We start from the raw sequence: 27,927 nt of genomic DNA, 5'->3' as shown, positions 1-27,927 counted from the left end.
ATAATAATCCAAAAAGAATTGTATACATAGGCCAAGGTACTGCATGAGTATTCTTGAATGTATTTTCCCCAACATTGTTCAAATGGCCTATTAGGAGCTTATCTGTAATTTTGTCAACTCCTAGTTCATTCACATTTTATTCTCATAAATGCGTACGATTCCTCTTTAATGTTCCTAGTTTCTTTTTTTTTGCAACCCTATAATAAATACAGTGATTGTCAAAGTGGTACGTGAGAATCGAGGAATAACATGTTCAATCTGTGCATAATGTTATGTATTATGGGGGATGAACTTTTTCAAGTCTAGTAATGTCAATTTGATGGGAACAGCGCACTTGTATTTCATTTTTAAGAACAACACATTTGCATTTAAAGGCGTAGTGCACTTATTGAGCTATTTTCAGCAGTAGTTGTCTATAATTAATTTGCTAATGTCATTTATTTCCATGTACATTTAATACCACTGAGAATAAATGTTGCCACTTGCTGTCGACTGAGAATGATGTGCTGTTAACTGTTAGTTATCCCACTGTAAATATTTTTTTTAGGAGGTACACTTTAAGTGCTTAAACAACGGAGCTGTAATTTCTCTCAATGCGAACCGACAGAAGTTTTCACCCCCTCTTGACTAAGACGGTATGTGTCTGCGTGTGCATCCCTGGGTGTGAGTATGTCAAGTGTGTTTGTGTGCCAAGATCTGAGCCGGCACCACGACTCATGTCACTCACTGATCCCTCATGCAACGGTGACATCAGTGCCCCTGTTTTAGCAGGTGAACAAGAGGAGGGGAGCCCGGAGATTATATAATGCTTTTTCTTGCTGAGCACTTCTCTGATATTGTCAAAAGCGAGCAAGTTGGAGAGGTGGAGTCATGTAAATTTGCACATAGAGCGTGGCTGGCGGGACCAAAGTAGGCGTTTTGTTAATGCTAATCCTCTCCTCGGGCTGCAGTGCCAGGCGAGGTAATAAAGACAGTTGGATATGGCGCTGACAACATGATAAAAGTTGTTAGTGCATGAAGGATTCTCTTTTTTTGAGCTAGCAGTCTTGATGACATGCTGGACAGGAAGAGGAGGAGCCTGCTGCAATGGAAAGCTTCCTGGTAAGATTACACTAAACTCTTGTGTCACTAGGTCGGCCGGCGTCCCACTTAGACTTTGTCAAGCGTCTTTACCGTGTCCTTTTGCTTTATTGACCTTTGGCCTTACCTAGAATGCGAGTAAGTAGAATGTTGAGTTGAGTGCGGGCGCCCGTGCGAGAATGCTCTGCGTTTCGCGTATCCATTGACGCTCTCCTGCAGCTAGATGTGGAAACGAACACATTTAGCATGTATTGCTGATAAATTCAATGTGTTTTAAGAGGAAGCGCTCGAAGGTCGTGCTTTGGTTCCAGCAAAATGCGGTGTGGTTCCAAGAGAAAGAAATGGAATCCAAAGCTGTCCATAAAACTGGACTCTGGTGATGCTGGCGGGCGATCCGGAGGAGGTTTTAGTAAGGGGCTGCTCCCGAGCCCGGTGTGGCTTAGGATTGTGCAGGTCTTATGGGGATTTCACAGTAATCTGGATAAGGACAGAAATATCTCGAAGGTGAACATTGGAGAAAGTGCTTTGCTTCCTGTGCCTCGGTGTCCCGTTCGGCTAACAGCATTGAATCTAGTGGCAGATTCTCACATTTGCTTTAAAGACCCAGTCCTTTAAAAAGTACTGTGAGGCTACCAACTTTGTGAAATAAAAAGATGGAATGAGCAACTCACGGGACTCTAAAATCTTTCATAGTAAATTCACAAAAAAATAATTGATAACTAAGTATATGACCTCAAATCTGCTGCCTCACAAACATAGTTCCATTTGTACTACTTAAGTTGATTTTCTGCGAAAAGCAAAGTAGGTTCAAAGGTCACTGTCATTTTGATGTGTTGACAAAGAGAACCCCTCAGAATTTCAGTTTATTGGTGGAAGTTTTTAATTGAAAACGTCAGCCAATCAGAGGAGGACATCACGTAATAATCAGGTTAAACTGTTTTACTTGAACTTGAATGGATTTTTTGGGACACTACCAACAAAATAATTTATTATTAGTATTTTGTGGTGGGTCTTGTTCAACAAATGAAATCTTCTGGAAAACATTTTGTGCTTTCCAAATTATATGAATTATATTACACGGGCATCTGAGTAATTTTTCATGGAAATTGCATGAAACAGATCTGAACAATGTAAGAACGAAAGAGTGGATTTATGCCATTGCCTGCTTTCCAAATCTTCACAAAACTCGATTCAATTAGATTGTCCAGCCAGCATGGCAACAATTATTGCAATGCTGAATTTTGCCACCAAGACCAGTACCTGTAGAACACAGTTGGAGGGAAGGGTTCGTAGAAACACATTTCATTTCTTGATTGTTTCTTTTCTAAAGCACCCCAAAATCCCTCCTCACTTGTACTCAAATGCAGAAAGCAGGCATATTTTGTGTTGCGTGTTCCATGTCCGTGGCTCTTCTCATGTTCCTGTAGACTAGTGTGTCCAGGCACTCAGGACCCCGCACCCCAGTCACCTCCTCCCCCATCACTCGGCCACTATGCCAGGCGTCATCCGCTCACATACACACTGGCGCCACTATGGGCACGGGATATGCAGGCTGGCTTATAGGCAGTGTCACAAGCCCAGGGAGGACTTTAATGTCACATACAATGTATACAGTACAAGAGGTGGTCACACTGCCTAGATTACACCACAAACACTGTGGGTTTGCTCTTGTTCTCAGGATGACCGAAGGAAGGTGCTAATTTGAATTGCGGGGATTTTCAGAGTTGTAAACTTATTGTGTTTATGTGTATGTGAGACTCTAGTTCAGAGCAATGCATTTGCTTAGTTAGAGCGCCATTATATGACAAAATGTCTACATCACCACAAACTACAACTACAAGAAATTTCAAGTTCAAGGATTTCCCCTGAACCTTCCCAACCCTTTGCAAGCCAAGCCAAGGAATCTGTTGTGCGGTGTAAAGCAATTGACAAATTGAATAGCTCGCTAGTTTTCTGCAAGCTTGTATTTTAGAGCCTCAGACGTCATTCAACGTCATTCAGGAGTGAATTCCAAGTCAAGTTCATTCTTCTGTGTGAGTGTGTTTATATTCATGTATGCTTGAATTGGGCTGCTATCTGCTGAGGGCAGAGCGATGTCACCAAACACAGAATAAAGGTCACAGCCGCCTCTGCCCAAAATACACCCGATGTGTATGTAAACATGTCTGCACTCTGTAGCGTGACTGCTCAGGAGGAAATGTCAGTGAAAACCGGTAGTACTTAAAAACATACACAACAGTTAAAAATGTTGGGGTCATCTATTCACCTAATTTCACGTTTTCCGTGATAACGCATTGTGAAAAAGTTTGGGTGTGAGGACTTTTTCTTTTAACACATTAACAATGTCGACTGTATTTCTGACTGATCCAATGTTATCTTTATTGGAAAAAAAACCCACACACAAATGTCCTTATTTTGTAAAGAAAAACCTTAAGTGACCCCAAACCTCTCATAATAGTGTATACAGTGGATATAAAAAGTCTACACCCCCCGATTCAAATGCCAGGTTTTCATGATATAAAAACTTGGATCAACAATTTTAAAACTCTTCCCACTGTTAATCTGCCATATAAGATTTACTCAGTTGGAAAAATAAAACTGACAATTTCAAGAGAGGAAGTAAAAATAAACAAATCAGATGATGTGGTTGCACAAGTGTGCACACCCTCTTATAACTGGGACATGGCTGATGTATTCGGAATCGCATGTTTATATTGCCCACAACCTTGACCAAGAGGAAAAAAAAGCCCCAAAGCATGATGAATTTCTAACTAGTTGGTGGTTTAAAAAAAGAGCAACATGACGTCAGACGTGGAAAATTAAGATAGATTTACGCACCGCCACTATGGATTAATTTACTAATTCTTCCGAGTAGCATTATTCAGTTTAATGCAGCACTGTCATGTAAACGCCTGTTTCCATAGATGCAAACTTTGTTTCCATACCAGTGTTGTATCGGGAGAACATTGAGAGACATTCGGCATGAATTCAAATGAAAAATAATCCATTAATTGATCATTTTCCTTGTGCTGAAAACCAAATACTCAAGTACTGCAACACGGACCAGTTGGACAGTTTTCAAAGTTTTAGAGGTCAAATTGAGTTCACCTCTCAAGACCGTAATGGTCATCCTGCAATTTTAGCCGATAGATCAAGATGCCTTGGTGAGCAGCTTATGATTGTGAGAATTTGCAGTGTTCTCACACGAGTTGTATTCAAAGAGCAACAAATGCACAGAATTAAATGACTTATTTGTCCACATGTGATTAACTAGGGATGTTTGGAAGGCATTGCGAGTTTGCTTGGCCATTGTCATGGATACCTTCAGAGCAAATGCGAGTAGCTTGCACATAAAAGTGAATAATTCTGTTTGAGCTAACACACACAAACACGCACACCACGGGCCCTGTGCGCAGCTATCTGAGTTGCTCAGCATATGGTGGGGTTGATGTCGCACTGTGCCATTTCAATTTTCGTATCGTCTGCGCACGATATGAGTGCGCAGTCTGTCTTTCCGGTACATGGTGTACGCCCCACACCTGTGGCCAGGACCGTTCCCCTTAATTACACTTAATAAGGAACATTGATTCATCCATATTGGATTCACACTTTTCATCATTCTTGACACGTTGTTGGAGTGTCTAAAACAGTGCCCATTGGTTTGTCGTTGATATGAGCCATTGCGAGCTGTCCCTCGGGGGTCCTCTTTAGCGCTGGGCCTAGGCAATTTCCTGCCCTGTTATAGCGTCGCTGCTGGTTATACTATAATGCTTACCATTTATATAAAAAAAAAACCAATAAGTGATGCTGGTTTTTAGGATAACTTTAAGCAAGTACCGTATTTTTCGCACTATAAGGCGCACCGGATTATAAAGCGCACCTTCAATGGATGGCCCATTTTAAAACTTTGTCCATGTATAAGGCGCACGGGATTATAAGGCGCACCTTCAATGGCTGGCCCATTTCAAAACTTTGTCCATATATAAGTCTATTTATTTGGACACGGCTTCTGTAGTGGCTCAATATTGGTGGGCGCACTGTCGGCTTTTGAGAAAATTTGAGGTATTTAGGCGCGCCTTATAGTCCGGAAAATACGATATACTGCTAATGAATGCATGGATAGCAAATGAGATGTCAGCCAGAATCTAATGGAAAGTTGTTTCATCTTTTAGTTGATATCTAGCTTAACATCCCTAACGTTCTCTCTGCACACCACTACTACTACTAAACAAGTGCAAGAGCTTAACTAGTAGAATTAGACTTGCCCTAGTACAAGTAGTATACCAGGATATTGAATAAATGCCTGAAACTTGTGGTTACAAAGTGGGTACTTTGGTGCTATTTGTTGGTTACAGAAGGCTTCTCGCGTGTGACACATTCCTACTTGTTGTTCCTAGTGGCGTAGTAGAATATTGCGATGGTCGATAGACAGAGCGGCCACGTGCATTCTACCGCACGAGCAGGGCGGGCATCCCAAGATCCCTGCTTCCTGATCGCAGCTCCGCGTCGAAGGAAGCTGTTTACTCGTTCTATCTCTCACTGCTGACGTTGGCGCACCAAACAATGTCATCCAATTTCCTGTTTTTCACTGTAGTTGAAAGCCGCGCTCCCAGAATGTATGGTCCAGTGCGTTGAGGAGAGGGATGGTAAAGAGGAGAAACATGAGGAGATCCATAGGACCGGATACAAAGAAAGCAGGATATAAGGATCAGAGGATCCTGCTAAGTAAATATAGTCCGTGTATTCAGTGAGAAGTAGTGGGTCGTGAGCAAATCTTGATGGTGATTGGAGCAACTTGGCTGCTCAGAGGACATCACAAGAGGAAGACAAAAGTACACAGCGCCAAGTGATGAGCCTCTGTGAAAATGCAAAATTAGTGCCGTAATGATGACAGGAGTTGAGCTGTCTCAAAAATCTGTCTGTGTTCCTCAAAGGTGGGCACATAACCAAAAACAGCACAATGGGCTTTCAACTGATGCAATGTTTTTGTTGATTTCCCTTTATTTTAACTTTATTTGTGTCATTGTCTGATTTTAAGTATAAAGAACAATGTGATGCTATTTTTTTTCCTCCTTAAAATACACAGTACTACTGCTTTTAGCTGTTTTTTTTCCACGCAAGTATTTCTACCTCCGCACAGAGTGTGAGTACTTTTGCCATCTTTGGGATATTGCCAAATTACACTCGCGTTGTTCCTGCGTCGTGCACGAGCAGTGGTTCCTGAGTCGTGCAGCGTGGCACGGGGCTCGCCGTGTTTGGATTGCCTGCCCGCTGCCCTACATGCTCGTTTGCTCACTTCCTGCGCCTTGTTTGTCTTTGCTTGACTGCCAGTGTGACGTTTAGGGGATGCAAATGTTTGGCTGATTCATTGCACCGTGCTGCACTACACACAGCATTTGTGTACATTGCATTTGTGTGCAGTGTGTGTGTGTCAGGGGGGATTTGTGGGAGCATACGGCAGCTGCACTTGTAATGGTCATGTCAGTGTGTGTTAGAGGGAGAAGTCTCATTGGATGGAGAAGAAGCACTTGCACTCTTCTAGGCCTCGGCTAGCTCCAGGCCCTGTGGCCAAACTCCTTACGTCAAGGCCTTAACCTCAGCTAATTCCCCTAACAATCGACATCAGAGGGGGAAAAAAAAAGCAGGATTTTGAGAAAGAGTTTATCTTCCATCAGGGACATTTACCCAGCGGTCTCGTGTGCAGGAGAGAATGTTCTGTTTCACATCTCCAGGAAAAATGAATGACTGGAATCTTTAGTCATAGTTCATAAAGCTGATGGCTGAGTTATTTGTTCTGACACACATGGTCAACGTCATCGAAATCAAATGTGACAACAGGGAAAGTACAGCCTCTATTCTGGCCTCTATAAGCACGATGAACAGCATAAAGTGGTCTTGGCTGCACACTGTCGAAATGTGTGGGCAAGTAATTGTTATATTAAGCGGTATTTGTTGGGTTAAATTACCTTTTGTAGATTTAAAGTTAATAAATACTTTGTTGATATACCTTTGGCAGAAAATGGTAACAAGTTACAGTGGAGTTTTTAATGTTGGTGAATTGGACAATTTCGACTTGATTGGTTGGTCAAAACGTTGTCTGTAACGCGCTTTCAATTTTTATCGTCTTATATCTTGTGTTGTTAATCTTCAGAAATACATCAATCATAATACTCACTTTACATTGGGTGTCAGAGGTGTTTTTTATTGTATTCTATTTATTATAATCTTATCCTCCTATGTGATACTGTATGGGTTAAATAAAATAAAGCAGGGTAATATCACAAAATGAGGCAAGCTGCTACAAAAGCGCACGCCACAAAGACGATGTCAAAAATAAAACCAATATATTTTATAAAAATGTTATTGTGGCATTACTTCGTTTGCAAAAATAATTTCTCATACTTTTATGTCACTGATAAACAAACTCACTAAGACAAACCAAGTGCACGCATAATAAAAATAATAGTGTCTTTGGAAGAATTCGACACTGACATGTCTTGAAGTAACCTTATTTTGAAAATAGTTATTAATAATTATAATCATATATAATAAGGTAAATAATAAAAATCATTATTGTTGTTAGTTGTTCATTCTCTCACATTGTAATCAAATTTGTGTGTTGACCCACATCATTATTTTTGAGTTGTCATTTTCTGTTCATTAAATGTTCATGCTGTTTGTCCTTGATGTAGTCACATGTAATGGCCACAAAGTGTTACATTATCAAAATTGCTGTCACTACCTCCATTGTTTCAGTCCCAAGCAGCATGCTGTGAATGCTAATCGACATCAGCACTTTCAAATGGGCAACATTTATAATGCAAACCAAAGGAGAACATTTTGTTTATGACCACGGTGCATCAATTAAAAAAACAAACAAGAAAACATATCGCGGTATACAGTAGAAACCGACATGCACACTCACACACGGTGTTCCTGTTCATGAATTGATCATGTGGCCACTGTCCTCGTGTTTGTGAGGACATCACTTTGATCACACAGCGTCATACTGCTGCGACTACTCGGACGGCAACAAGCAGCCCAGTGTCAGAATGACGTCAGTGGTGCTACACCGAGGCCTAATCAGCTTTGTTCCCCCCTTGTTGTGTCACTGAGTCGGCAAAAGGCTTACAGTTCAGCAAGAAATGATTTACGGGTGCCCGGCATGCTCTGAAATTCCTCCCTCTATTCTGCTCTACATGTGGAGACTGTTTACGGGGAAGAGGAATTCTAGTGGGATGGCTGTTCACAAGGGGCTTGGTTGCTATGGTTACTAACCCCTGAGCTGGGTTCCATTTAGAAGAAAGGAAGTGAAATTTGTTGCAGACAAAGATTGTGTTCTAATAGGTTTATGTGCATTGAAGGAAATCTTATAAATATGAAAGTTTCATTTGATGTACGTACATGTAGTTGAGGTTCTTTCTCACAGTTGAAATTTTATTTACACTTTTTTTCATACTGTAATGCATTCATTTTGTTACATTTTTGGCTTCCCAGATAATGTTAACACCATTCACACGTTCACGTATTGCAGAGTAAAGTCGTGCTCTGCCGGTGTTGTGTAGCGTCTTGATAGCATCGAACTGTGTTCCAATGAGTCTGAGCTAGTAGACAAAAGTTGCACTTTGCTAGCATCTTGTGCCAAGCAACTACCGTAATCTTCTGACTTTAAGTCGCGTTTTTTTTCATAGTTTGGGTGGGGGGGGCGACTTATACTCAGGAGCGACTTATATACATAGATATGTTTTTTTTTTCACTTTTCTGGGCATTTCATGGCTGGTGCGACTTATACTCCGGTGCGACTTATAGTCCGAAAATTACGGTATGTTAAAGTGATTTGAAGCGCTTCAAAGAGACCAATTCCAAGCTTATATGTTCTGGAACCTTGGTTCCAATGAACGATGTTGAGTTATGAAACTTCATTAATAGAAAAATTGTGCTTTGCTGCCATATTGTGGCACCTTGCTGACAAGGAGTCAATGTGAATTGATTAACTTAATTGAGATAAAAGTAGTGCCGTAATCAAACTGAGGAGCTTCATTCAGCCTAAAATTATGTGGCAACAAACTATGTTGAAGTGTGTTATAGACCTTCATTTAGTGCTTTGTTGGTATCTGCTGGCAACTTTTGTCATGAGATGATGTGAATGTTTTCTGTGTAATGACCCTGTATTTCTTTTTCTTTCAGACCGCATTAACAGAGGTGCAATTTGGACCAATGAAGTTATTTAAAGACCCACTTCAGGTATTGTAAACCCATACACAATTTCTGAATGACACTTAGAGTATATGATTGAATTTATTATCTCGATATTATTCTCCATTTTCAAACAATGAGTGCCCACATTAAACAAATGTTCCTAACATTTAGAAGCTTCTAACATTTGAAAGCAGAACTTGGCAACACTGTCAACATTTAGAGGCATTTTTCTTATACACTGTATAACATGTTTCTTCGGTTTATTGATGCCAAATTGATCTAAATGGACCGTAGCGGTCAATGTGTGCGTGAATAGTTCAGCTGGGATAGGCTTGGGATGACTCGTACTCCTAATGAGGACAAGTGAAACGGACGATTGGTATTGGAACGTACATTTTCCTTTTTTTGTAGTTACAACTGTGCTTAGGTTTAAAGAAAGTGTCAGGGAGACAGTTAATAGATGTTTTGTCTGCGATGCAACTTGGGTTGTCTAGGCAACAAGACCAAACATTTCTGACCAAGAGCATACTATAATGAACAATGCATGCTATGGAAGAATCAGTTCAATTTTAGGCACCAATGTTTTCTGTGTGTGGGGGGTGGTTGAATTCCACAATGTACAACTGTGCAGGCATTCAACAATTTCATTTTAAATACCAGACAGACTATATTTATTGGTAGGCTTTTTAATGGGGTCTGCTCAATCTGTAAAGTTTCAACAAAGGGTAAAACATTTTCATCAAACCATAAGTCAAGAGGACTCAATGGCCCACATTAAAAATAATAAAATTAAACAATTCAGCGTGAATCAAAAGTATTTTTCAAGATATATTTCCAATGAATGCTTCAAAGTGCCATTTTCTAAAAGAAAACTTGTAGTTTTTATTTTTATTTTATTTGAGTATGTACTTTGTTGTTTAATCAAACTCGTAACTCAATTTACTTGCCCTATTGAAATGACGTGAAATGACGTTAATCTGATTTAGTCCCGAAAGAAAACATCTGGCATCCTGGTGTTTGGGCTCAACGGTAATATCCGTTAAAAAAGCGTCAACAAAACAAAGGTTGTGTTTTGCCACCATCTTGTGGCATCTTACAGCCAAAGAGGTGAATTGAAGAACTTTTTTTATGGCATATAGTGGCATCTTGGTGCCAAGGAACTATCTTGAAGTCATTTGAGGAATTTCATTTAGACTGAAGTGGTGCTTTGCTACCATGTTTTGGCACCTTGGTGCCAAAAAAACTGTAGCTATGTTTACATGGAGACGCTCTGTGGATCCAAATAAATTCCATTTGGATTCATGCTTTTTCTTTCTTGATTGAGGTGTTTTATGGAGCGTTTTTATTGGCCATTCGGTTACATTGGGAATACAAGACTCCACCCAGTTTGGGCTGAAACGAGTTGCATTATGCTTTGAACCGAGACTTTTTCTTTCCACTTTACTCAAGCAGTGACATATCTGAAACTTGGTCACGCTCTATAATTTAATTCCACGTCGCACCAAGATCATGGAGATTAACGTCAAAAATCAATGCGATGGAAATAAAAGTGAATCCGATTCTACGCTATCAAGCCAATGCAACGAGACGGAAAGTAATGAATTCCTGCAATTTCGAATGGGAGTGCACAGAGAAGCTTTGACTGTCTGATGCGCTCCAGTAGGAAAGCGAGTGAGAGATAACCTCTTCCTGTTTTTGTCAATCCCATCTGATCTCTGCTCCTTCTCCTCTTGGAGCTCGCACAATTTTTTTATACCATTTTCATGGTCTGCCCTCTCTTTGTTTTACTGCCTTGGACATTTCCCTTTGTGTTTTATCTACAATGCTTTCTGATGTTAGGCATGCTTTGTGTGTGAGATTTTGTGACAGCTTTATGATGTGTCCAATCCCAGAAACCATCAGGGAAAAATGGATCTTATCTCGGCATATGTTGCCCTGCCGCAACTGGAATGTTGACTGTTTCTACAAACATCCCAATTTGGAATTCTGTTCCAAATCTGCTTGCATACAGTTGTCAGTGGAGATGCATTTACGCTTTGTGGTAATGAAAATGTTCAATATGGTTTCCATTAGTAACACTCCTCTCAGGTTTGGAGTGGCCTGCCTTTTGGCTTTAAGCCTTGTTTTGTTACTTTATACCTGAACCAATTGTCTCAATGAATCAAACTTGTCAAAACATCCAACTTGGCACAAACAAAAGCGGCTCATTTTTTCCTCACTAAAGTCTGGGCTTTGTACCCAAACTTGATTTAACGTGATATAAAATCGGGGGAACAAAACTTTTCCTTCTCTGCATTGACTCTGCTCCCCGCCAAGAGTTGGGGGTGACGTCTGTTTGAGAGGGTGACTCATGAATCCACTCTTAGTGCTGCGCCGCTCTTGGAGGCGGGCCCAGATTGCTAGTCCAGTATTTACGCAACTAAGAGGGTCTATGGAAGTCTCTCAGTGACGGCTTTCATGCCATATAGGAAGCACTTTTGACTCACCTTAACCAATTTTGTCATAGATCAAGGCAGTAGGTAATCAAACCTGTGACGCGCCTGATTGATGGTTGTCAATGATTGGCTATGTGCCATGTGATTGGCGACCATTCCAGCTTCTTACCCCAAGTCAGTCAAGATAAGCACCAGCACACCTGTGACCCTCCATAAGAAAAAGACGGATAGAAAATGGATGAATTCATCGTTGATTATTGGCTAAATGTATAGCGCAGTGACATTACATAAGGTCAGAGAAATAAGTCACCAAATGACTCATAAGGCTAGATGTGCTGAGTCATCCATCTCTTGTCTTGCAGGTACTTTTAGTTTTTGCCAAAGAGGACAGTCAGAGTAATGGCTTCTGCTGGGCTTGTGAGAAGGCCAACTACAGGTGCAGCATGGCGCGAACGCCTGAGTCGGCCCTCGAATGCTTCGCCGAGAAGCTGCACGACCTCGTCATCATTGACCACAGACATTCCAGACACTTTGATGCTGAAGCACTATGCCGGTAGGACACTCACCATATCGTCCATGTTGTTTTACATTGATGCCATAGTTAGTCAATTTACCAAGTACTTACTGTATTAACTTGACACTTGATAGCATTATTTCATTTATTTTAGCGATGTATATCTTGTAATTTTTCCGCATTAAAATGAACGGAAATGTTGTGAACCTCTCCCAAAACTCAAAACTATCTCTTTAAGAAAAAAAAAAAAAAGCACAGTTCTATACCACTCAGTGCGAGTAGTACTTGGTTCTTGAGTAGCCACTGATACAAATACATATTCTAATACAGCACTTTTCCTTAAAATTGCCTGTGATAAAATGCAATTTTCAAATTTCTAGTTCCTGATCATAAAATGGCCATTATAGGATGGTCAGTGTGGGCTTTTTTTTTGTAACTCATGTTAACTGTTGGTGTAAAATGAATGAGAAATGAACCGTGTCTGCCCATACCACTTTTCTATCTTTAGCATCAGCCCAAACCAAAAGCACATTTACAAACATTCATTTGCCCTGCCCGGCGTATATGTTAACTCCATTCATTTTGGCCGCTCCATATGTTCAGTGTACACGCTCGGGCTCAGACGCGAGAACTAAAGGGCCTTTATGACCACTGGCTGGGGTAAACCACGGGCGGATGAGTGGCCCTGTACACAGCATTCTTTCAGAGGACTTGGCCAGCTTGCAGCGCTCCATCATTGGAGCTGCCTGGGAGAATCGGAGCGTGAAAAACTGAAAAATACATTGATTGGATGCCACAGGCTTTTCCGACAGTTGGCCAGCTAGCTAAAGGGCTCTCTGTGTTTACATTTAGGTCAATGAGAACGGTCAGCTCTTCAGAAAACACTGTGATAGTCGCCGTTGTGAAGAGGTAAGTACAACTCAGCGACCCCTGCTCAAAAGCCACGTTTTCACTAAAAATAACAGTTCAGTCCCGCAGACCTGTCCCCAGACTTTAGCTTTAAAGGGGGCCAATTATTATCAATACCCTACAGACTGCACTTGCAGACTGTGCCAAAGTTGGCAAGCACGTATTACCATAGGCACCATTTACAGTACTTGTCTAGACGTCACGTTGAGTTAACGCTGCAGCCGTATTGGATGTGGCAAAGTGAAGCCATGCCTCGTTCACTTGCTCCTTTGCAGCCAGAACTCATTGGATTGATACTGAATGATTGTCTTGTCATTCGAACTCAATTTTACAAATTTCATTTCCCAACTATATGGCTAATCTGTCAACATCCAATATGCCGGACGTGCTAACATATCACTTCAAACAGGCCACCAGGTGATGTGCCTAGTCCGGAGGCTATAGAGCGCCTCGTTATCAGGCATTCGTGCATGCATAGCAAGGTACCAGTAGTTGACAGCTGAGCACGAGCTTTTAATGTATTCAGCGGACACACTTTTAGATCGAAAATGGCTTTCTTTTTCATGGAGTGAAGACTCATTTAATTTTTTTCTTAATCATTCTCTATACAGTACTGTCGGTGCCATTTTTGTTTGGTCGTGTGCCAAGAGCTAAAAACTGTGGCTTGGCTCTATAACTCTCAAGAAACAAACACATTTGCCAGGCTGAAGCTCACGTGCGTCTGTTCTCTTTTTAAGGCCAGACAGGGAGGAAGCCTCTGTGATGCCGCTAATCAACGCTGGCTTTAATAGGGTGAGAGGTGTTGTGTGATTGTCTATGTCCTCTAATCAGGCTGCACGATATAGTAAAACCATTTGATATGCAATATGCTTGTTAAATATAGCAACATCACTACTATTACAATATTCGACATATACCTTCAGAAATGACATTTGAATTATCTGATGAAATTCTTTTTCTTGTGGAAAATTAAGCAAGCTCAATGTATACTTAGCTAACTAATTGTAATTACGCCAGGTAACGTTCAAGTATTTGATGGCGATGCACATTTAAGTTTGTGTATGCTTCAGATAAAGGTATACAATTCCACAAGGAACTTTTTGCATGTCATTGCGAAATGGATATTGCAAGGGCCAATGTCACGTTACAGATATTTTTGGGATATATTGTGTAGCCCTGTCCTTTACCTACTGTATATTTTGTATTATACTCTAATGAAACATTTTCATACCTCTTCTATCAACACTATATACGTGTAAGGCCGAGATCTAGGCTCTGGAGACGCATACACAGAGATACCAATAGCATGGCTTTGTGGTGTGAACTTCACAATTATATATTCAATGACAAAACTATGAATCCTGTTTAAAAATTGAGCTTTAGTTACCTTTGACTGGTATTTTGTGCTGTTAATCTCTGACCCTCAGAGATATGTGGAGAATGCCAATATGATGGCCTGCTATAATGAGCTGTTGCAGCTGGAGCATGGAGAGGTGCTTGCACAGTTCAAACTGAGGTGAGTTGAGCAACTTTATGTTTGTCTTTTGACACAAAACTACATGTTGCTGAGGGAGGAGAGTATGGATATCTTGTTGAACTACTACTACACTAAAAAGTGTATTCTGTTTTTGGGCCAAATTCTAGGATAAATTTACAATTCACAATAAACTATAGAGACGACTTTAATTTGAACTCTAATTTTTTGAATGTGCGTCAGTACTTTTCGATTAACTTGCTGTTCTTTAACAAAATACAAAAGAAAAAACAGGAAAAGCAGAATTGTACAAAAATGTCCTGGTAAGATAAGCAAATGAGATTATTCAGCAACAAGGGTGTCTATAGCCTAACCTAAAGTTGGATATTTCCCACTTGTGATGCTAACAGATCCTTTTTGTCAAATGGTAACAATTAACAACAACTTTCTCTTGCCACCTGTACAAGGGCTGGAAATGCTATTTTCACAGCTCTAGAACAAAGCCAAGAGGCCATTGAGATCACGTCTGAAGATCAAATCATTCAGGTGCATTTTCCTAAACTTTGTTGTGATGTAGTTTTTCTATCACGCTCACTGTAGCCCCCATAATTCACACATGTACGTTTAATATCTCTGCACTATCAAATACAACAGTTTAAAAATGTGTCAATACCAAGAGAATTCATTTTTAAAATACTCTTTACCAAATTCTTCCAATATGAAGCCTCACTCTGAACTTTCCTTCACAGTATGTGAATCCTGCCTATGAGTCCATTATGGGCTACCAACAAGGTGAGCTCATAGGGAAGGAAATAATAGAAGTGCCTAAAAGTGAGAAGAATAAGCCTGATCTCCTTGAAACAATAAACTCCTGCATCCGGAAAGGGAAGGTAATAAGCATCTAATCATCCATACTTTGCCAAGTGTATTTAAAGATGCTGTTTGTATTTGTGAAAAATGTTTGAAAGACTGACTGTGTTGCATCTTTTCAAGAAACAAAACGTATACACACATTTTTATTTAAAAACAAATAATGCAAAATAAATCCTCTACGATAAATAGTCAAATCTTATTGAAATACTCAACTGATTTTAGCTTTATGTTAATTCTAGTTACGGGATTACAAATCATTGCTAGTGTCGGACCTTTTGCTCTAAAGTTACTTGATTTGGACATTGGTAATCAAAACAAAGGGACAACAGGAAAAACAATGACATTTTAGGGGATTGCTTATGCAGTGTTTGTTATTTTGAATACATTTTCCAAGTCCATTTGACAATATCTACTATTAGTTTTTCTCAAGACAGGTATAATTTACACAACTGATGCATGTGTCTGTATTTTGTGCATTACATGAGGGGGTCAGAAAATGTCCACCAGTTCTGAACTGTATTGTGATTGTTTTTATATTTTGAGAGATGTCTCCATCAGTGTGTGCAGTCATTCTGCACTAGTGGTCACACAGTTGCTGTCTTTCATGTAGCCATGACCGGCAGCTGAAGCCTGTGCTATAATCTTACTACACAGAGAGCAAAGGTCAGTGTCAGAGCTGCTAACAGCGGGAAGGCTCTTTTCAAGCCACAGCAGTCTGTAGGTGGAGAGGGAAGGGAAGAGAAGGGTGGACATGAAACAGTCCCTCTGGAGTGCAGGAGTGCCGCTGCTACCTTTCAAAAGTAACTTGATTCTGTCTGAAATACTTTGAGCCAACATTTAACCTCAATCGTGTCAGGGTCTGATAGCCATTGCCCACCTTGAGGAAAGAATTTATTCCCAGGATCTAACTTGGACTGCAATTGTATTTTTTTCTATCTCTGAAGTCACTTCCTATTTCTGATTGTTTGTATGTTGATGTTTTCTAGGAGTGGCAAGGAGTTTATTATGCCAAAAAGAAGAATGGAGACAGCATCCAGCAAAATGTGAAGATCACACCTGTGATTGGACAGGGAGGGTGAGTGACAGCGTGCTGAATGAATTGCACTTAATCATTCTAGTGTGCACAAGTGCACGTCAGGCACTGAAAATAATCATGCATACTAGATTTGATTGCCTTCATGTGCATTAGCATTGCAAGCATCAGTGCCCACAGTCCAAAAGACAAAGTCAAGTGATCAGTCAGGGTTAACTTCAGAACAAAAGGCAAGACACAGTGTCATATCGCCTAGGAAGTTGGCAAACACATTTTGGATGTTGCCATATGGAAAATTGCATTTGCACCCCTGGATATTGATCACATGATATAAAAACACAGACTTTTTAAAACTCTTCCTTAGTGCTAGCTCTGACTCTGTCTAGCAGTTCTCCAAATAAGAGGCAAATTAAGCTTCAAACTGTTAATTTGTCATTCCTAGTTGAAGTTTACGGTAAAATAAACATAATACAAAAGATAATTACGCATTGACTACTGTATATCTAAACACCAAAATGTTCAACCAAACCATATAATTTAACCTGAGGAAAATCTCCCATCCTAATGCTAACGTAATAGGAAACTTTATTGTCAAGTCAAGTAAAATCTATTTATTCAGCGCAAATCTGTCTTAGTTGATCGAGTTAAGATGGGCAAACGGAATAGAGAATATCAGGGTAGACTGGTTAAGCAACCAGGCAGGAATGGGCACAACAGCTATATAAACAAAAGTTGTTGGTCCACTTTCAAATGTAGTATCCTGTAGTCTCCTCCTTTTAAAAGTCAAAAAGTCAAAGTCAAAGTCAGCTTTATTGTCAATCTCTCCACATGTCACAACACACAAAGAGACCGAAATTACGTTTTTCTCTATCCCACGGTGACGAGACACATAACACGGTAGACATACATGTACGCGACACAATATAAAAACAAGACCTTATTAAAACCTTATTGAATGAACATGGCTTCAAAATTCCCAATGGGGCAGGGGCGCCAACAATGAACGGCGATAAACTGGGGAACATTGCGTATCAATTTTGTTCCTTTGTATATCTTATGTACTAACAACAACCTTTTGCAATTTGCAGAAAAATAAGACACTACGTGTCGATCAACAGGCCTTTAAATGATAATAATAAGGTGAGACTGCGGTTTTGCTGAGTCGTTTGTGAATAAAAGTACCTGATGCACCCATTTGCTTTTCCATGTGTCTATACAGTCGGATAAATCAAGTGAACGAGTGCAAGCAGAGTCGCAAACAGGTAATATTCTCCTGACTTTGTCTGACGCATGCATGGCACTGAAGATATCTCTGTTGACCTCTCTTTGCTTGCTTCTCAAATTGCCGTCTTATGACAGTCTTATGACAAAACAATTCAAAGGTCTGTGGAGTCGTGCAGATTTGAGTGATCTCTCCCGGGGGTGGGCAATTATCAGCAATTATTGCGGGATGTTCTTTCCATGACAACATCATCAGAATTTTGTATGTCAGCAGGAAACACAACATTGACTTGCATTGTTAGGGATTCCATGTCAGAAAGAAAAACGTTGTTTTTGCATTGAATAGAGCCGGGCCCACACAATGACAATGAGTTGTCATTTCCTTTTATGTTGTATGCTACTCACAATCAGTGGATGTATCACATGCTATCACGCCTATAAGCTTAGAAGAGTTCATGCCTCTTTCACACTGTATTCATATGCCAACCACACACACACACACCGCCCACATTAGGTCCGCTGTTTTGTACTGTACACTGCATCATAGAACAAAATGAAAGGTGTAAAATGTTATGAACTCATGTTTTTACTCTATTAGGTTCATGCCAATACTGCTAAAACGAATATGAATATAACATGCATTTTTTGTATTGTTGTGGAGCATACAAGTGTGGTGACCTATCCCTGCCCTCCAAAGCACAAAAACAAACAAATAATGTATAACATTGGATTACGCATGTTTACCTAAAACGTTGTTGTCACCTCCCTAGACATCCAATCCAGTAAGCACAAAGATCGGAGGAAAGGCTCTCTGGATGTGAGATCCACAACATCTCGGGGGAGCGACGGTGAGACTGATGGTTGGAAACTAACACACTTGTGAAACCTCCCCAGTTGTCTGTTTGGATCAAGTGTTGATTTGGCGCAGACAAAAACACTCATTAGAAAGTGAAGGTGGAGGGGGGCGAATCATAAAAGTTAAAAATATGATGACGTGTTTATTTATTTATTTATTTATTTATTTATTTATTTCAGGGAGCTCGCAGAGAAGGCACTCCTCAATGGCCCGGATCCACTCCATGACGATAGAGGCTCCCATCACTAAGGTGGTGCCTCAGACACGCTCATATTCATATTCTACTCCAGTGTGTGCTTCAAATCTCATGACACCACTACGATTATAAAAAAAAAAAAAAAAAAAAACATCACCACTGCCACGAGTCCTTTTTGTACAGCCACCAGAAATAGATCAAATTTTCTAGAGGCCACAAGCATGATGGTGATAAAATGCCACATTTCATGCACAAGAAAGCATGCCGCACCATGCTGACCCGCTGTTGCCGTTCTGGATGTGGTCCAAAGGACGGAAGGAAGAGAGAAAGTCCCCAGGGATGGGCTCATAGGACAAACTACAGTTTCTCTGCTGTATCGTTTGACTGTGGAGGCAGTCCCTGTGGGCGTCATCCTCTCCAGAATAAAGCACACTTAGATATTAGCCTACTGTTGTGTGTGCGTGTGTGTGTATATGTGTGTGCGTGCGTGTGTGCGTGCGTACACAGGCCGCTTTATCATAGTAGTCATCCATGAGGCCAGGATGATCAATTTCCTAATAAAACACTTTTGCTATTTCACACATCCAGCTTTTGTCAGCAACATCAAGAAAAAAAGTCCACAAATACAAAATGAAAACACTCACAAGCAGCATGGAAAAGATGCTGACTCTGAACTCGCACCATGGTAACCCTAGCTGGAGTCAGAGTTCTTGATGTCACTCACTAAGCCACTCCCCTCAAAGGCACATGTCAACATAAATGCTTCAGTATGTGTAGCTTTTAGCTCAACCATACTTAAAACACCAATTTGTCTTTAGATTGTCTTGTCAATGTTTGTTTTTTAAACGTTACAATAGTTTTTTATACAAGATGCATCATAATTTTGTGACTGAAACAGATGAATGCCATTTTAGTTCATTTCATCCTCCAGGTCATAAACATCATCAATGCAGCACAGGAGAGCAGCCCCATGCCCGTGGCAGAGGCCTTGGATCGGGTACTTGAGATCCTAAGGACCACGGAGCTCTACTCACCACAGCTGGGCACAAAGGACGAAGACCCCCATACCAATGACCTTGTTGGAGGACTGATGACTGTAAGCTTTTCTCCTGTAGACCTAACAAGAGCAAAATTACAAATGTGCTTCATCCCACACTAAGAATTTGTCTTTTACAGAATTGATATAACATACCTCAACTTATTACAAAAAGCTCATTACCCAAAAATACACCAACATCAATTTCCAAGGTGCGCTGAAAGTCAGCTAATCCAAAGAAATGTTTCAGGTTGTTTCCTAAATAAATGTCTAGTCATTTTAGTTACTGGCGTTTCAAAAAAGTTGAAATAAGCGGAAAAGACTGGTTGTCTTCATCGCCTCGCAATTTTCTCCACCTCCTCCTTGTCACAGTAACCCCAGTAATGCTCATTTAAGATGTGGAATTTAAAGATCGACAACCAGAAGTGGTCTTAGGATAGATGACACTGTATGTGCTGAATTAATTGACGGTATTTTGCACGATTTCCCCAGCTTTGTGCAAACAAACCTCGAGCAAATCAGGCCCTTGGTGTTTCTTCTCAACGGGCCTTTGCCAACTCCAGTGTGGCATGCAAACGAGAGCTTTTGAACCGTTTTTTGCACTTTTAACTTCATGGGAATTGTTGTGACAAGTTTGTCATCTGTACTGTATGTCAGCTGGTGTAGGAAAACCACCTAACTCTTGAGAGATCCAGAGAGAGAGTCATCCAGTGGCTTTACCAAAAAACGATAGTGAAGTTTCAAATTAGGCCAAGTGCCAAGTTGGCAGTCTTGGCAACAACCCCACAGGAAGTGTTAGATTGTCCTTTGTGCTGCTGGAGGCTGAAGAGAAAAGCCCGCCCTCTCTACCACTCACCCCCGCCTTTCTCTCTGTCCCCGCACATGTACCTCTTTTCTCTCACTCGTGCAGGCTTGGAAACATCCTGTTCTTCTTTGGATCAGATGAATAAGCATGACTTTACTCAGAAATGTACCATGTGCATTCATGAGAGGATGGGAGGGGTCACACATACATTTCAGCCTCCCTGTAAAAGATTTGTTCGGTAAAAAGGGCTGATAAAAGCAGATATAAATTCATGATCATGAATGGATGGATGGATGTTTTGTATTATTTATTTCGAAAATGGATGGATGGATATTCATGAGTGGTTAGAGAGTACGTTGTGCCCGCTGTCATTTCATCTGTAGGCTTTGGTGCAGTGAGACCCAACTCACAGGACCCAGCAAACGTTTTGAGAGGACTTGTCATCTTTCTGACGAGAAAGGCTTAGAATAGCTCGTGTGTACAGAGGCAATGCCACCATGAGACAATACTCAGGTCAAAGATGAGCTAGTCTCCTTTTCCTTTTTCACTTGTCAAGGAAACATTTTGTTCGCCAACACAAACCTAAAATATACGAGGTGGATTATTTATTTTTTTATGCCATGATATCGTTTGAAGATGTCATAATGCTATTTCAAGTCAGACAATAAAAATAAATATTTACATTTAAAGACTCTGTAAATGTAATTTAGAGATTTGTTTCTAAATACGCTACACATGTTTGAAAATATTTACCGGAAACAAAGATTGTCAACTCTGTAGTACTCAATCGCCGAAATATAACGTTGAACTATTTTAGATTGTTTCAGTTTTTCTGATTTTTGGGATGAAGCTAAACCATGGCTCTGGCCTGAGTTGGTCTTGACCCACTATATGAGAACTTCAGCAGTTCTGTTCACATCAGCGGTTATCTGGCACCATTGCGACACGCAGACAGCTAAAGTGCAGACAGGGGCTTGGCGCTTGTCTGGCTACTTTGTCATACCGTAGGAAAACATTGATGGGCCATATTTCTGCCGCCAGAAGCTTTAACCAGATGTATTTTTGCATCAGATACCAAAAGTTATGCGTAGGCATGAAAAATGCTGGGGGAACTAGCATCAATTTTTAGCAGTGGTATTTGATTGACAGTTGACAGTTAAGTGGGACGTGGTTTCGACGCATTCAGCGGACTTGATTTAACACTTTTTTTTTTTTTACTACTCAGCAATATTCTTAATCATTTAACTATAAAAGCCTCGTTCAGATTGTTTTTGCTTTACTGAGACTAATACAGAAAAAAGACAACTCATGTTTGTAGAAAAAAAACTACAATTCTCGTTGTTAAAGGCTTTTGAAAAGCTTTTGGCTTTTGAAAGGTTTTTGAGGAAAAAATAAATCTGCCAAATCTATGCCTTGGTTCCCCCCCCTCTTGTTCTAATATTACAAAACTTTAGAATAACTTCTCATATCTGTTTAAACAGCTTGTTATCAAAGAGGTGATGTTCATTGTATAATTTGGGCATCTTATGTAACCGTACGACATGTTTTCTTGTGGGTCAGTACATTTTCAAAGGTTTTAGTTTCCCTCAAGTGCTGCTACACGATGGTTAATTCATTGTCCTTTTTTGTTTGCAGGATGGCTTGCGCAGATTGTCGGGAAACGAATACATCTTTTCCGCCAAACGTGAGCGTCATTGTTTGGTTTTCAATAATCAATTTTGATATATAAGTTTGAATGTTTTTTTGTGCAGACCACAAGATCTACTTTTTTTGTATCTCCCTTGTCATTTAGAGCCCCATCACATCCCCAGTCACCTGGCCACTCCTCTTTCTCCAAATGACATCCCCCCTCGTATAGCTCAGACCATGGAGACTGAGGACTCTTGGGACTTTGACATTTTCAACTTAGAAGCTGCAACCATGAAACGGTGAGGCAACTGCTTTTCTTTTTGACTTTTTGACTGATAGAGAGAAATAATCAAATACTGGATTTCCTCCTTGCAGGCCTTTGACCTTCTTGGGTTTAAAAATATTCTCCCGCTTTGGGGTTTGTGAGTACCTCAACTGCCCTGAGGCCACTTTGCGCTCCTGGCTGCAAGTGATTGAAGCCAACTACCACTCCAGTAACTCCTACCACAACTCTTCCCATGCGGCCGACGTCCTGCATGCCACCGCATATTTTCTGTGCAAGGAGAGAGTCAAGGTAAATTCATAAACCAGAAACCAATACTGATAATACTACATTGCCATTCACAACACATGCACGATTCATTCATATGGGCCACTAAATGCACATCAGAACTGATAGCAGTGGGAAGTGGTATGTTTACATTACACTCGCATGTTCACTTTTTCTTTTGATAGCAGCAGGGTGGATTTCCTCAAATGTAACATCCTGTGTTCATATTTCATCTGTGTTTCATGTGACTTGCTGCAACAGCAAAGCTTAGACCCCATTGATGAAGTGGCTGCCCTGATTGCCGCCACCGTCCACGACGTGGACCACCCAGGCCGCACCAACAGCTTTCTGTGCAACGCAGGAAGCGAGTTGGCAATCTTGTACAACGACACTGCTGTGCTGGAGAGTCACCACGCAGCTCTCGCCTTCCAGATCACAACCCGAGATGATAAGTGCAACATATTTAAGAATATAGAAAGGTACACCAGAACACTCTACACAACAAATAATCACAATTTTTAACATTGACACCTGGCAGTTTTTTTGTTTTTTGTTTTTTAAATCAATACAAGAGAAAATTATCTACAATGGTTTATTTAAATCTCAGATGGCCTTTATTCTTTAATTTGTGACCAGTAAAATTAACCTATTATAATCATTAAATGTTTTGCTTTTTACCCTGTGAGAAATGGTATTGCCTTATAATAAAGAGACTGGTATCCATTTGACTTAAAATAAAGTTACAAAACATGGTTCATTGCATCAAATACAGAATTGGTATACAAAACAAGTGCTTTGAATTGTAATTTTTTTTTCAATTAAAATGAAATTTTTAGGGCTTCCCCTTTCAGTTAACCTGTTGGACATGGTATATCCAAATATCTAGGGTGTAAATAAAATTTTAATTAATGGTGGGTGCGATTGAGGCCCACATGCCGCTTCTGCTCAAAACACAAATTCTGATGCAGTACCACCATCCAGTTGTTTAAAGTGTTGTGTGTTTAGCATAATCAAGGTTTCACGTGATTCAAGTCAAAGCCGAATAGCTCACATGCACAACTCGCTAGCGAGAGGGCCAAGGGGGTGCGAACAAAGCATTCATTTATCGCCGCTGTCACTGCAGTCAGATTGGATTGCTCACTTTCCCTGTTATTTACCAATCTGTAATGTTCGTCTTTCCCTATCTCCAGGAACGAGTATCGAACACTACGACAGGCAATCATCGACATGGTGCTCGCCACCGAGATGACCAAACACTTTGAACATGTCAACAAATTTGTCAACAGCATCAACAAGCCACTGGCTGCTCTGGAGGAGAATGGGGTGAGATGAACTCGCGTGTAGTCAAAATAATGCAGTTTAAGGAACAGAGCCTCATCTGACTTGTAATCTGGTGTTGCCATGGACACATATGGCTGTGCAAAGAGAGAATTTTACAAGTTGGTATCATCTTTCTCGTCTTAGTGTGGAATGCCCTGTGCAGACTTTTAAAGCTTGTCGTCTTTTTAAGGCAGGAATGATATGATTAAAATGATAAAGGCCTTAGGGTCTCCTCCATGAGATGGATGGATGGATGGATGGATGGATGGATGGATGGATGGACGGACGGACGGACGGACGGACGGATGGACGGACGGATGGACGGACGGATGGACGGATGGATGGACGGACGGATGGACGGACGGACGGACGGATGGACGGACGGATGGACGGACGGACGGATGGACGGACGGATGGATGGACAGAAGGATGGACGGATGGATGGACAGAAGGATGGACAGAAGGATGGACGGATGGATGGACAGAAGGATGGACGGATGGATGGACAGAAGGATGGACGTATGGATGGACAGAAGGATGGACAGAAGGATGGATGGATGGACAGAAGGATGGATGGATGGATGGATGGATGGATGGATGGATGGATGGATGGATGGATGGATGGATGGATGGATGGATGGATGGATGGATGGATGGATGGATGGATGGATGGACAGAAGGATGGATGGACAGAAGGATGGATGGACAGAAGGATGGATGGACAGAAGGATGGATGGACAGAAGGATGGATGGACAGAAGGATGGATGGACAGAAGGATGGATGCGGATGGACAGACAGACGGACAGAAGGCATATATATCCTATAGAGTTATTGATTGTGCATAATCTGACTGTTTTTAGGGAAATAATGACGAGGAGTCTGTGAAAAGTATTTTGACATCCCCTGAGAATCGCATCCTTGTCAAGCGAATGCTGATCAAGTGTGCAGACATCTCCAATCCATGCAGGCCTCTGGAGCTATGTATCGAATGGGCCGGACGCATTTCAGAGGAATATTTTGCACAGGTGATATGAAAGCTGAACAACATAGACAGATATATTGCTGTTAAGTGCAGCTGTCAACCCATTTTACTGTATGTCTGAATTTGTTGAGGCTCAAGCTGTGATACAATGAAATGACACAAAACAGTGGCAACTTTAAGATTCAAAGATATTATTTTAAAGATTTTATTTGAGCTGCTGAAAAGGAGTGGGGCGAAGCAAAAGCTTGTAAGTGCCCACGCTTGAATCTTTTGCATCTTTGAAAAGAAACTCATTTTATACTATCGCTAACTCAATTCTAATGAATCCACGCAGTTTCTTAGCCTGGGAAGGGAACTTAGAATCGGGTCAAATTGAATTACTTTTTTGATGACTTCTGACATCACTTGAACAAAGAAGTAGTTGTTTTAGAGTGGAATACATTCCTGAGAAAAACATCAATGGAAAAAAAAGTTAATTTAAAACCACTTCTTGGAATGAATTAGCTTTAAAGTTTTGTGAGCAATTGGCCATAAAATGACAGTAGCCATAACACGACTGTGAAATTGCCCTTTTTTCGCAAAAAAACACGATGATACCAAGAAAGTGTGATGAGTGAGAACACTATGGTGGTGGTGGTGATATTGATGACTGTTGTCTTTGTTACAGACGGACGAGGAGAAGCGGCAAGGCCTTCCAGTGGTCATGCCTGTCTTTGACCGAAACACATGTAGCATCCCAAAGTCCCAGATTTCTTTTATAGACTACTTCATCACGGATATGTTTGATGCTTGGGATGGTAAGGCTGTGATGAATTAGGAAGGAGAGCTGCAAATCTGATGAATAACCATGAATGGTTTGTCTGAATTGTCTCCAGCTTTCGCCGACTTCCCCAATCTTATGCAGCACTTGGACAACAATTTCAAGTACTGGAAAGGCCTGGATGAACGAAAGCTGCACAGCCTGCGACCGCCTCCGGAGTAGGTGCTTCCCCTGCTCGTGTTGTGTGCGTGCGTACAGGAAACGCAGTCCTCCACAGTGACGTACTGACAGGCAGCTGCAGTGTTGATATTGCGGCTCTTACAAGCTTGTTCCAAGGAGAACTGTGGAGAAAGAAACAAACAAACAAAAACAGACGTGGACACACGACAGCCCCTTTTGGAACTTCTCGTGCCTCTCAGGCATTAGCAGGGTAGCTGGTCTTGACTTGAGAAGGAGTCCGACCAGGCCTCATGGATAAACTTCAGTCCCGTGTGTGTCCCATATGGGCTGCCTGCCTGTGAAACTGACCTTGCTGTTGGAGGAGAAACTGCTTGTTTACTGATGGGGCCAGCAACACTGGAGGAGAGAATGGAAACGTGGTGCGAATAAATGAAGATGTTCAATACAAGTCAGGTCGCGCGATCGACTTCATCCTCCGTCCTTGTTCACTCGGCGAGGCAGACTGCTCCTTCTGCTCCTGAAGGCTGGAATATGAAATAACATTTCCTCACCCCCCCCCCCCCCACCCACCCCCAAATGACTGCCCATGTATCTCCATGTGCCCAACAGAAACACATCAAAGTGGCATATAGTAACTGGCATGTGGGAGGGGACAAGACATTGCGATCATAGCTGAACAATTACATTATATTTGGTATGCTCACTTATTTAGACTTACCATATTTTCAATATGAAATATCCCAATTGAACTCGTTGGTAAATTAATAAAGAGATAAAAAGCCAAAGCTAATGAATTCAGATATACTGTAACTTTCACTATTACTCATATGAAGCATTACCATATTAAACATTTTATTTTCTTATCAAAAGTACAGTACCAGTTCAAGACTTTTGTATTGCACTGTAAACCATATTAGAAATGTTTGTCTTGGTGTCGGTCGGGGAGTTGGGTTGTTGCATTGGAGAATAAGCTGTTATTGTTGGTCATCAGGAGGTGTCGTGCGCACGGTCATTGTTGCAACAATCCATCGCTCTTGGTTTCATGCTGTAAACCGCTTGACATTTGACAACTGCAGAAATATGTGAAAACCATTTAGGACTTGACTTTTTTTTTTTCCTCACAGAATTTTTTGTATCCGGTTTATCCTACTGAAAAGACTGCCTTATTTTATACAATATTTATACAGTACATCCCACTGTGCAACTGCAAGAGACATCTGGAGTTTTTATTATAACATAGTCAGGTTATGTTCAAATAAATCTCAATATTTTTATAGACTTTTACACTGGATTTACAGCAAATGAGATCAGCCATTATAGCGATCTGAGTACCTGTGAATGCGGTGGTCACACAGAGCATGTATATAGAAAAAGAGATGGTTGATGACGGTGGATGTGCATCATAGAACTGTCTATCACTGTTTTGAAACGGCCTCACATTAATTTCAATCCAACGTCATTCTGTTTTGGCCACTTCACCTTCAACATCCTTCTGCACAGACCCAGGAAGCTGATTGGTCTTCAAAGGTGGATCCAGATTAGTTACACATCCAAAAGATTGTTGCTGATGACAAATACTTCCTTGTTAAACAGTATATAATTGCCATAGACAACGGTTTGTCGAATGAATGCAGTTACTTTGTATGTTAGTTTCTCTCTGATGACACAACTGTACACTCAATGAAGAGTCTTGTTTCTTCCTTCTGATTCACATCTTGGTCTGAGGGCACGGAAAAAAATAGAAACTATTCAATGAAAAAATAAAAAGAAATTATTCAACGGTTGGTGCCTCTTTCCAATCACGTTACTGCTTTTCCAGTTATCATTTGCCCGAAGTAATTTGTGTTACAACAAACTTTCTGTCAGGAGGCAAA

The 27,927-nt window shown here is 40.8% G+C and overlaps 1 protein-coding gene across 2 annotated transcripts in view; it reads left to right on the top strand.

Moving 5' to 3' along the window:
- The window catches only part of pde8a (phosphodiesterase 8A), a 38,643-nt gene extending 10,811 nt beyond the window's left edge, over positions 1–27,832 (top strand). The window contains exons 1-22 of one of the 2 annotated variants that reach the window (XM_061276733.1): positions 948–1,101; positions 9,268–9,324; positions 12,077–12,267; positions 13,081–13,137; positions 13,875–13,929; positions 14,565–14,653; positions 15,079–15,157; positions 15,361–15,501; positions 16,471–16,559; positions 17,606–17,657; positions 17,737–17,779; positions 18,509–18,586; positions 18,774–18,844; positions 19,722–19,886; positions 22,267–22,315; positions 22,424–22,559; positions 22,636–22,834; positions 23,072–23,289; positions 24,001–24,133; positions 24,992–25,156; positions 25,781–25,910; positions 25,989–27,832. In XM_061276733.1, the coding sequence (XP_061132717.1) occupies positions 1,087–1,101; positions 9,268–9,324; positions 12,077–12,267; positions 13,081–13,137; positions 13,875–13,929; positions 14,565–14,653; positions 15,079–15,157; positions 15,361–15,501; positions 16,471–16,559; positions 17,606–17,657; positions 17,737–17,779; positions 18,509–18,586; positions 18,774–18,844; positions 19,722–19,886; positions 22,267–22,315; positions 22,424–22,559; positions 22,636–22,834; positions 23,072–23,289; positions 24,001–24,133; positions 24,992–25,156; positions 25,781–25,910; positions 25,989–26,095 (2,319 nt within the window). In that variant the 5' untranslated portion in view covers positions 948–1,086 and the 3' untranslated portion in view covers positions 26,096–27,832. Of the gene's footprint in view, positions 1–947; positions 1,102–9,267; positions 9,325–12,076; positions 12,268–13,080; positions 13,138–13,874; positions 13,930–14,564; positions 14,654–15,078; positions 15,158–15,360; positions 15,502–16,470; positions 16,560–17,605; positions 17,658–17,736; positions 17,780–18,508; positions 18,587–18,773; positions 18,845–19,721; positions 19,887–22,266; positions 22,316–22,423; positions 22,560–22,635; positions 22,835–23,071; positions 23,290–24,000; positions 24,134–24,991; positions 25,157–25,780; positions 25,911–25,988 lie in introns of those variants that run through there. The other variant, XM_061276732.1, reaches the window with a different exon arrangement.
- Positions 27,833–27,927: the final 95 nt, after the last annotated feature.

This window comes from Syngnathus typhle, linkage group LG4 (genome assembly GCF_033458585.1).
Source record: "Syngnathus typhle isolate RoL2023-S1 ecotype Sweden linkage group LG4, RoL_Styp_1.0, whole genome shotgun sequence".
Lineage (NCBI taxonomy): Eukaryota > Metazoa > Chordata > Actinopteri > Syngnathiformes > Syngnathidae > Syngnathus > Syngnathus typhle.
Note: the sequence above shows the minus strand (reverse complement) of the source record. Positions and strands in the feature narration are given on the sequence as shown.